This window comes from Copadichromis virginalis, linkage group LG20, assembly GCF_057382275.1.
Source record: "Copadichromis virginalis isolate Kocher_CV1m ecotype Utaka linkage group LG20, C_Virginalis_male_GT1.1, whole genome shotgun sequence".
NCBI classification, from domain to species: Eukaryota; Metazoa; Chordata; class Actinopteri; order Cichliformes; family Cichlidae; genus Copadichromis; species Copadichromis virginalis.
This window is the reverse complement of record NC_140637.1, coordinates 1,312,639-1,324,017: the sequence shown is the minus strand read 5'-3', so window position 1 is coordinate 1,324,017 and position 11,379 is coordinate 1,312,639. Positions and strand designations below refer to the sequence as shown.

Here is an 11,379-nt window from a genome sequence, read left to right as displayed (position 1 = left end):
GTTGTATTTTTGAGGAATAATGTTATTATTGAACAACAACCATGTTCTCAATGAACCCAAAAAACTCATTAATATCAAAGCTGAATGTTTTTGGAAGTAGTTTTTAGTTTGTTTTTAGTTTGAGCTATTTTAGGGGGATATCTGTGTGTGCAGGTGACTGTTACTGTGCATAATTATTAGGCAACTTAACAAAAAACAAATATATACCCATTTCAATTATTTATTTTTACCAGTGAAACCAATATCACATCTCCACATTCACAAATATACATTTCTGACATTCAAAAACAAAACAAAAACAAATCAGCGACCAATATAGCCACCTTTCTTTGCAAGGACACTCAAAAGCCTGCCATCCATGGATTCTGTCAGTGTTTTGATCTGTTCACCATCAACATTGCGTGCAGCAGCAACCACAGCCTCCCAGACACTGTTCAGAGAGGTGTACTGTTTTCCCTCCTTGTAAATCTCACCTCCACCTTGCTGGCGTCGGACTGGAGCTCTCTGCCCTTTACCAATCCAGCCACGGGCCCATCCATCTGGCCCATCAAGACTCACTCTCATTTCATCAGTCCATAAAACCTTAGAAAAACCAGTCTTGAGATATTTCTTGGCCCAGTCTTGACGTTTCAGCTTGTGTGTCTTGTTCAGTGGTGGTCGTCTTTCAGCCTTTCTTACCTTGGCCATGTCTCTGAGTATTGCACACCTTGTGCTTTTGGGCACTCCAGTGATGTTGCAGCTCTGAAATATGGCCAAACTGGTGGCAAGTGGCATCTTGGCAGCTGCACGCTTGACTTTTCTCAGTTCATGGGCAGTTATTTTGCACCTTGGTTTTTCCACACGCTTCTTGCGACCCTGTTGACTATTTTGAATGAAACGCTTGATTGTTCGATGATCACGCTTCAGGAGCTTTGCAATTTTGAGACTGCTGCATCCCTCTGCAAGATATCTCACTATTTTTGACTTTTCTGAGCCTGTCAAGTCCTTCTTTTGACCCATTTTGCCAAAGGAAAGGACGTTGCCTAATAATTATGCACACCTGATATAGGGTGTTGGTGTCATTAGACCACACCCCTTCTCATTACAGAGATGCACATCACCTAATGCTTAATTGGTAGTAGGCTTTCGAGCCTATACAGCTTGGAGTAAGACAACATGCATGAAGAGGATGATGTGGACAAAATACTCATTTGCCTAATAATTCTGCACTCCCTGTATACTCTGAAATATCAGTCAAGTAATTATAAATTAAATATTGACTATCACTCTTATATATGATACTGATGAACAGAAGATCGCAGAAGCGTTTTATTGGCAACAGCTGGGAGTTGATCAGTTTATGTGCACTCAGTAAAACTTTCCACCTTCTCTCATCTTGTTTAAAGTGTTTTTATTCAAATAGTATATATGCGAAAGTATTTTGGTTTATGCATTGCAACCATGGAGCTACACAACCTCCCAACATTAGAAATCCTTGTTTTACCCCTGTTCACATGAGCGTGACCAACATGCTATGTCTAATTGCAATGAATTTAAAAACACTGACTGTGAAACCCTCTCCCAAGATCTGAGTGGATAGTTCATCTAAGTTCGCCTTAGCTTGTTCTCCATTTTAAAAAAAAGCTTTTCTCCATTTACAATATTTAAACAGATCATTGAAAATGACCTCCGGAGTTTCCAGTTATCAGTACACTGAAGGTCCTCAGTACATCTCCTTTTCTGGTTCAGGGTTCCTGGCCACCTACCAGTTAGGCGTCGCCCAGTGCTTCCTACATTATGCACCCTGGATACTTCACTCCGCACCTAGCATCCTTGGCTCATCTGCTGGTTCTCTGGTAGCAGCTGCTGTGGTTTGTGAAATGAATCTAAGTAAGTGACTCTTTCTTATGTTCTGCAATGACTTCTGTTGGATGTATTCATTACACATTTATTCCCCCAATCCTCTAATTCACAGTTACCATTCGGGATGAGATGATTCATTTTGCCAAGGAAGTGAAGTCTTTTACCCTTGGACCACTGAACCCCTCAATCAAGCTTTTTCACTGGCTGGAATGTATTTTAAACAAGCATCTTCCGCCTAATGCGCACCAACTGGCCAACGGTCGCCTTGCTGTTACCATGACCCGTCTGACGGATGGCGAGCAAATTCTCATGTCTGATTTTGACTCCAAAGAAGATGTAGTACAGGTACGCTTGCTCTGCTGTTTTGGAGCTCAGAAATAAGAAAAGTAAAAAACAAACCTTAATAACTATGTTGACTAAAAACTGTTGTGTGCTGTGTTCAGGCACTGCTTTGTAGCTGTTTTTTGCCTGGTTACTGTGGTTTTGTACCTCCATCATTCAAAGGAGTAGTGAGTATTTGGTGGCCTCAAAACTTCCCTCCACGCACCTTGTGAGCCCTGTTTTCAAAATAAAAATCCCAAATGTTAATCTCTGCTGCAGTTCTATTTGGATGGTGGCTTAAGCGGCATTCAGCCTATAGCGCCTGGATCCTCCAGTCGCACACTGACCGTGTGCCCATTTTCTGGAGAGAGTGACATCTGCCCTGGCGACGCACCATGTTGGCTGGACATTGTAACGCATGGTGTCACTTTAAAGGGCAATTTGGACAACAGCTTCAGGTTCATCAATGCCATTTACCCAACTTTGGAGGTCAGACCCAAACTATATGTGGCCATATCCTATACTGCCTGTATCCCCATCTCTATCCTCAATCTATTATTGTGTAATAGTTTGTGTTTAACATTTTTAGAAATATAGCAAAGGAAATTAAACATTATGCTACAAAACATTACATTATTTTTGATCTTTCATTTCATTGTGTCACATTTAATTATGTTTATGTCATTTTTTCCTCTCCAGAATATGGAGGAAGCCTTTCACAGTGGCTACAAAGATGCTGTTCATTTCCTTCAGAGTAATGGTGAGTCAGGTGCTAGTTACAAAGAAAGAAAGAAAGAAAGAAAGAAACAAACAAACAAACAAACAGTTTTTCTTGGCTAAACTTAATCTACCTAACTTTCTCTTTAATTCCTTTCTCTCATGTTCAAAACTGTCCCAAGGGCCACTTAGTGTTAATCAGAATATCACATGGCTTCATCTGGAAACCATGAAAGATGAAGAGGAGAAGAAGAAGCTGGAAAACGGGACGACCGAGCTGACATCTTTTATAGACAACGGAACCATTCAGATGAGCGACTCGACCACACAGGAAGCTGCACAGTATCCTCCTCTCCATTTTGATACTGTGAAAAACGGCATGTTTTGAACACACTCACAGGCACAAATATTACTAATAGGGAAATAGCAATTTCATAGCAATGTAAATGAAATCTGACGTTGGTCAGTTTGTCAATGTGATGTCAACAGAACGATGAATGATTCAGTAGAAACTCAACCAGAACATTCATATTGTTCCACTTTGCCTTTGCAAAGCTATCTTTGTTCATGTCTGCGTTTCAGTGTTGCTGAGCAACGTGATGACTTATCTGAACATGTTTGGACTCCCTGCAAGAATCCTATCCTACCTGCTCCTGCCCCTCATGCTGTCTTATTACGCTGTGCTGCAGAACAGGGACAGGTAATGAACACGCTGAACACAGACAGGCCAGCAGAAACTTTGTGTGCTCCGAAGCTCTGAAACTCTCTTTGTTTTTGTTTGATAAACAAAGAAGAAAGAAAACAGCTCGATCGTTTCACTAATGACCATAAATTTCTGAGATGATGTGATCATCATGAGGTTGCTGGGTAATTCCAGGAAACGGCTGCTAATAGATGGTGACGGAGTTCTGTAATTCCTACTTTTGTGCAGAGACATAATGTGGTAATGTCTCTTATACCTTTTAGAATTACTGATAGCAGTGCTTTCCATTGTTTATCATTATGCAACACTACATTAGCTGCAACCTGCAGCTTTTTACTTAGCTTCTTAATTTTTGTTTTTAGAATGACTGATCTCGCTCAACGTTCTGCAAGAAAATAAAGAAGTCCCAGATTGTCAGACTATTGCCTTAAACAGAGGCAGCATCTCTGCAACACATCCTAATCATCCCAATACAGCACGATGACCAGCAGCTACACCTCAGACTGTACAGACTGAAGTTAGCATGTTAAAAAGTTCATGACAGTACAGTTAGAGAAGATTGACCAAGGAGGAGTTTTTTTCTAATAGTTGAGAAGGCCTCTTCTCTCTAAAAAGAAGATTGCAGCATGCCTTAAGTTTACAAAGCTGCATCTGGAACAATGTACTGTGGAGAGCCAAGATCAACGTGAGGATGTTGGATTTAATGCCCTGCGCCATATTTAGAGAAAACCAAACAGAGCATGTCGACACAAACACCCCATACAAACTGGTTCTGCCAGAACTTTACTTCCCACTGTCTCCAGTGTAGAGCGCCTTGAGACAATTATTGGTGTTTTTTGGCACATATATATATAGATCAACTTTAATTGAATTGAAGAAATCTTGTAAAGAAAATGGGCCTAAACCCCAACACAGTGATGTGAAAGACTGATTAGTCATACACAAAAAGCTCTTGCTGTTAAAGGTGTGCTTAGTTTTCTTCGTTTTTTTGCTAAACCAATAATTACACATTGTAACGTGTCATGTTTTATTGTTCATCTGAGGCTGTATTTATCTCATTTTAAATTCTGGTGAGGACCAGACGATATTTCCTAATATGTAAAACAATTAAAGACAGCGTATTTTCTTTTTCACATTACTGTACTTGTAGTTTGTTATTTACTTTTTATGCAGATGCAATCACTGTGACCTCTCTATTTCCACCAGGCTGGAGTTGCTGTTCGAGCAGATGCCTGAGCTTCTTCTGTTGACTTGGCACACCATGAGAGTTTTCACCTTTTTCTTTTTCGAAGGAGCTGTCTCTACCATCAAGAAGAATATAAATGAAAAGTAAGATGGCATCTCGTATCTTAAATTATTACACTGTTTATTGCGTATAGGATTTATATAGAATTATTTTACTTGAAATCTTAACCGTTTTCAATCTCAAGTATTTCAGCCAAACTCAACTGAACTTGAATATCTCTGTTTTAGCATCATGCTGGTCGCCCGGGCGCTGTGGCAGAAAGACCAGGCGCAGTCTGAGGCATCACAAGGCCGGAGGCAGCCATCGCCTTTCAACGAGTTTTCTTCACGTTCAGAGAATGCCAGTGAAAAATCATCTCCGGTTTACAAGAAACCAAAACAACAGTCTTTGTGAAATACTGCTGTAAACAAGTGAAGTGCAGATTTCCATTTAACATGTTCTAAAGTGTTGAAGAGTTTGCAGGCTTGTAATTTACGAAAGCTGAGTACAGTATCTGTATCTATGTTTTCATACTTGTGAAATTGTGTTGCTGAGGCAGTGGAGTGCAGACCTTCACAGTTGGCATAGTTTTGTCATTATTGGTTCTTTAACACTCAACGTTGTGCTGGATGTAGAATCCTTTACAGAATTTATGAAGAAGTTATGAAACCAAACAAAACCTGAAGGTGTTTGACCTGAAGATGGTAGGATGTAAAAGGCCACTGAAAGGTGGTAATCAACCCTTCAGAATTACTTTCATTTCCTTGGAGAACATTGTAACTACAATCTGTAAAATGCACTATAGTTAAGCTCTTCTAGAAAAAAGTCAACATGTCTTAGTCTTCAAAGAAACTAATGAAATGTTTTATAGTTTAATGTCATTTTTAAGCACAAAATGTGACAGCAAGTGGTTGTGGTCTGTCTGAAAATGCCGTCCTGTTTATCTACAGTAAGTGCTCTTTCAGAGTTGAAAAATCAGAACATCACTGACAAAAACACTCATGGTTAAGACTCTCCCAGTTCTCTAAGATACTGGAAAAACTCTTCATAAAAAGATTTGACAGTTTTGTGGAAAAATATGAATTAATGACAGATAGTCAGTATGGGTTCAGAAACAACAGATCAACAGCTTTGGCACTGATAGATTTAATGGAAAAGATAACGGAATGTATGGATAATAAGAGGTATGCGCTCGGAGTTTTCTTAGATCTAAAGAAGGCGTTTGATACTGTTAATCATGAAATTCTATTAAAAAAACTGGAAAAGTACGGGTTTAGGGGAGTGGTTTTGGAATGGTTAAAAAGCTATGTAGGGAATAGGCAACAATATGTACAAATAAATGAATATAAATCTAATTTGATGGATATAGCTTGTGGAGTACCTCAAGGTTCAGTACTGGGTCCAAAAATGTTTATTATGTACTTAAATGATATCTGCAGAGTATCGGAGATTTTAAAGTTTGTAATATTTGCAGATGACACAAATATACTGTGTGCAGGTGGGGAATTGCCACAGGTTTTGGAAATGATCACACAGGAATTAACGATATTAAAGAAGTGGTTTGATATAAATAAATTATCATTGAATCTCGATAAAACCAAATTTATGTTGTTTGGAAACCAAAAGAAAAACATCGAAGTAGAAATATGTGTTGACAATGTATATTTAGAAAGAGTAAATGAAATAAAATTTCTTGGGGTGATCATTGACCACAAGCTCTGTTGGAAGCCACACATTACTTATGTTCGGGGGAAATTGGCACGGGGCATTGCCGTCCTGGGGAAAGCAAAGCATATGTTGGATCAGAAAGCACTGCACATTTTATACTGTGCTTTACTACTGCCATATATGAGCTACTGTGTAGAGGTCTGGGGAAACACATACAAAAGTAACACACAAACAATAACTATAATACAGAAAAGGGCCATTAGATTAATAAATAATGTAGGGTACAGGGACCATACAAATGCACTCTTTGTCAAAATGCAAGCTATTAAATTCCAAGACTTGGTGAAGCTTAAAACAGTGCAGATAATGTATAAAGTCAGAAATAAATTGCTTCCCAAAGAAATCTGTAAATTGTTCATAGAAAGAGAAGGTGGGTATAACTTAAGAGGGAAGTGGAATTTAAAAATACAAAGTGCTAGAACAACTTTAAGAACTATGTCAATCTCAATTGCAGGAGTTAAATTATGGAACAGTCTAACAGAAGAAATAAAAGACAGTCAAAACATAAAACAGTTTAAAGTAAAATATAAAAACCTAATTTTAAATAAGTATAAGAATGAAGAAAACGGGGTTAACCCAGGACGGTAATGTTGCTGGTAATGGTGTTGCGGTTCTTTTTTGTTTTTTTGTTTTGTTTTGGTTTGTTGTTTTTCCATAACTTGTGTATCTGCAAATATACACATTCTGTATTTTTCATATGAAAGAAACTATACTGTGGTGGGGCTTGCTAATTTCTTGTTTTTGATTTATGTATGTTATGTTTTGTTTTACTTCATATGTTTATATGTTTCATATGTTGTTTGTTTAATTTAAGACAAAAAAAAATTTAATGAATGAGAGGTAAAACTTGAGGGGGTAGGGACAAATAAGTAAATACTTCAGCCTACTCCTTTTCAAACAAATAATGGAATGATATTTTGTAATGATTGTGAAGGCACATGTTTGAAATGTTTGAAATAAAAATGAACTGAACTGAACTGAACTGAACTGAATTTAGCTGCAGGGTGACGGTCAGTCCTGTGATGAGCTGTTACACAATAGGGCTCTTTCATCGTTACCTCACTATCATTTTACAGCGATTCGGTGGTGAACCGCTGTTGCCTACGGCATGTCTTCATTTCATTTCCAGACGTAGCTTAATAACGATCAAGGAATTCTGGGAAAGGGCACAAATACTAATGTGTGACAAGGCAAGTTTGATGTCAAAGGAGCAGAAACCTACTTTCTAAGGCTTATTTGCCTTGTATCAAGTCTTTGTGTTGCTTTTCTAAAATTTAGCTGTTAATAGCTCCTGTCTTCCAGTCTATGCTTGATGCTTTTGGTTTCATTTGACCGGCCTGTTGTTATAAATTAGGCTAAATTGAGTTGTAGCCTTAGGACCTTCTTCATATTGTGCAAACTTTTGCTACCTGGCTGACAAACATGCCCCCGTATGGAGATGTACTGTTAAAAAGAACTTGGCTAGATAATGAATTTAAGGCTGCAACGTCAGAAAGAGATATAGCAAAAGCAAATAATTCTGTCAGTCCACAAGAGTGGGCAAGATATCGCGAGTTAAGAAATCAAGTAACTAAACTGAATATGTGCAAGAAGAAAGAATATTGTCAACTGAAGCTCAAGGAGGCCAGTAAGGACGGAAAGAAGGTGTGGGAAGTTTTAAATATAATGGGTAGAGATCTTGCTCCGGTGGTGTCTCACATCTACACGGGTGGAACGTTTATGAGTAAAGCTATGGCCAATAATGTTTTTAATTACTACAGCAATAAAATAACAAATTTCAAATCTAATATGAGCCGAGGCGATCCCAGTTTATCACTTATACAGGATGTTATCGTGAATAATAAGCAAAGCCAATTTAAGTTTGAGGCAGTGAGTGTTGAGATGGTAGAGCGCTTATTGATATCACTTCCTGACGATACATCCTCTGATAACACAGACAGCAAACTGCTCAAAGTTGCAGCCAAGTTTGTGTCCCTATGTCACATATGTAATAGATCTTTGGCATGCAGCTCATTTCCATTGCAGTGGAAAGAATCGAAAATAATTCCCATCCCTAAAAACAAGAACGACGTTTTTAATGGTGTCAATAGCAGACCGATTACTGGTCTAAGTAAAATTATGAAAATCAGTTACTCACTCAGTTTCAACATGCCTACAAACCTGGTCACTCCACCAGCTCAGCTCAGATAACTGGTATAAACATCTAGATGATGGGAACCTGGTCGGGTTGGCATTCGTGGACTTTAGTGCTGCATTTGATTTGATAAATCATGATCTCTTAATAGATAAACTAAAATGTTATGGATTTTCACCAGCTGCTTTGTGCTGGATGGAAAGTTATTTGTCTGAAAGAAGGCAACAGGTTTATTATGATGGTTATTTCTCTGAGGGCTGTGAAATGAACTGTGCTCTACCCCAAGGCAGCTGCCTCGGTCCACTTCTCTGCTCAGTCTTTACGAATGATCTGCCGTACGTCCTGGATAAATCTCATCTTGTAATGTATGCTGATGATTCCACCATGTTTTACTCTGAATTGACCAGTGCAACAAGATTTGCTGAACATATTTGACTGAATAAGTAAAAACAACATGATTTTAAATGTATCCAAATCCATGTTAATAGGAAGTAGAGGACGCTTAGTCAACAGCTCACAGCTAAATCTTTCCATAGCTGGATCGGTATTAGAACAGGTCACCCAGACTAAATTACTTGGTGTTACCATAAACCACCACCTTTCATGGTCTCAGCACATCAACTCTGTTATAAGGAAAATGGGACAGGGCATAGCTATAGCTAGGAAGTGCTCCTTTTGTATTACTTCTGTTATGAAAGATGTCATTAATGCACTAGTGTTATCTCATCTAGAGTGCTGCTCAGTCATTTGGTCAGCAGCTAATAAGACAGATCTGAACTTCAGTTAGTCCAGAACAAGGCGGCCAGATTAGTGTTAAGGTGTTCATACAATACAAATATCGATAAAATGCACAATAAACTTCCTTGGCTTTCTGTAACAGCCAAATTATACAATGACTTACTTGTATTTTTAAAGAAAGCAATACTGGTAAACACACCATATTTGTTTTCTGCTCAGTTGCAGCATCCAGATGAAATGCATAATCATAGTACATTTGGTAACTCCTCCGGTTAAAAGCAACTTTTTGTTATATTCAGAGCATCTTTTCAGTGGAATAAGTTGCCTTATGCAATTAGAGAACTGGCTTCTATTCATAATTTTAAAAATGACTTAAAAGCCTATTTAGGCAGCTTTTAATTTATTGTAAATATTGTAAGAGGGTAAGGTCATTTGTAATGGAAATGTGTGTATTTTGTCATAGTGTTTTTCCTGGGGGTTTGGGCCCCAGGAAGACTAATGGGGTTCCTTTTAAATAAGCAAACAAATAAACAGAGATGACAGAAAAACACATCAATGGTGTCTAGACAGGCTTAAATCAGGGGTGTGGCTTTATTAACGAAAGTACACCGCTTTCTCGGGTGACCATCTAATCCACTTTCACACTCCTGTCTGAATGGAAACATGTGTCGACACAGAGAGGAACAGATGATTTTGATCTCTCAGCTCCATGTCCTTTTTCATACAGATGGCCTGCTACCTGCAGATCCTCTTATATAATAAATGTGGATGGATGATACAGATAACACACACATCTGGTGCTGTTCCGCATCAGCCGCTGATCCAGCCAGTCAACTGGCAGTAAGCTGGCTTTGCGAAGAAAGAAAGATGCCCTTGCTGGTTTTTCAGTTTTTGAGAGTATGTGGCAGACTTGTCATATAAAGACAACATGGGATAAAGGCTGGAAATGCACAAGTTCTTTTTTTGTGTACTTTTAACTTTAGATTAAAAAAAAACTTGTGCCAAACTAGGTCATAACATAACGCAGAATGAGATTCATCCTCTGTCAGGATGTAAAAAATGTAACAGCATTCTCAAAAAAATGAAATGAATGTGTGCATTTTCCATCGGGCCCTGAATTATGTATTGTTGTTTTTGTTTTTTGTTTTAACTGGGCCCTTACTCGTCAAACCCTCTGCTCAAAAGCAATAAAAAATTAGGACTGACATCAGTAAAACTGAGTTCACATTGCTCACTGTCTCTTTAACGACGATATCTCTAAAAGTACATTCAGTAATCTGCAACTGAGTGAGTATACCGTAGAGTGATTGCTATGTGAGTTGAGGAATAATTGATTCTAGGTTGTTTTTTTGCTTCTTTATGAAATTTCTGTCACTGATAAAATGCTGCAGAGACACATCTGGAGGTTGACTTGTTTTTTAATGATAGTCTTAATGCTTTTTTGTTGCTTGAGATGATGAAAATGGGTTTTGACAAATACTGCCTTAAAGGTATAGATGATCTCCATCTGGTTCTCCGTGCTATTAAAGCACACACGCATAAACACAACGTCAAACCAAGAGAAACACATCAGATATGTGTCTCAGTAAAAATATGTATCTTGTGTTTGTGTGAGAGTTTATGCTCGTTTATCTTTGCCCAGTGTCACTGAAAACACTTCTACAAATCAAAGTGAACCAAAATCTCTCCTCAAGTAAATACAAAAAGGCATTTTTAAAATTTATGATTTCATTTATTAACCTCCTAGGACCTGGCATCCACATATGTGGACATCACATTTTGGGTTATTTAGACCAAAATACTCAATTTTGCTCTACAAGGGCCTGATATCCACTGACGAGGACATTATGCTGCTGCTGTTCTATCAAAATTTTAAACGAATATCCTCATATGTGGCTCTGATTTTTCTTAGAAACAAAAATAAGGTGAAAAAACCCTGGTAATTCTTTGTTTTAACATTCATCAGGTCCC

General features: G+C 38.2%; 1 protein-coding gene across 1 annotated transcript; it reads left to right on the top strand.

Annotated features, from left to right (window-relative positions):
* The first annotated feature begins 1,661 nt into the window (after positions 1-1,661).
* Positions 1,662-5,593, top strand: pnpla1 (patatin-like phospholipase domain containing 1). Its single transcript, XM_085444610.1, has 9 exons — positions 1,662-1,869; positions 1,955-2,187; positions 2,286-2,351; positions 2,443-2,652; positions 2,863-2,926; positions 3,027-3,257; positions 3,463-3,580; positions 4,790-4,912; positions 5,057-5,593. Exons 1-9 carry the CDS (start codon positions 1,662-1,664, stop codon positions 5,220-5,222), a joined length of 1,419 nt encoding a protein of 472 aa, XP_085300736.1. The 3' UTR covers positions 5,223-5,593.
* Positions 5,594-11,379: the final 5,786 nt, after the last annotated feature.

Bases quoted from the DNA above. Each gene is read 5' to 3' on its own strand.
- pnpla1 (XM_085444610.1), top strand. From the start codon at position 1,662: ATGACCTCCGGAGTTTCCAGTTATCAGTACACTGAAGGTCCTCAGTAC. The intron at 2,653-2,862 runs GTCAGACCCAAA...TTTCCTCTCCAG, and splicing joins CCATTTACCCAACTTTGGAG to AATATGGAGGAAGCCTTTCA. The intron at 3,258-3,462 runs GCATGTTTTGAA...TCTGCGTTTCAG, and splicing joins TTTTGATACTGTGAAAAACG to TGTTGCTGAGCAACGTGATG.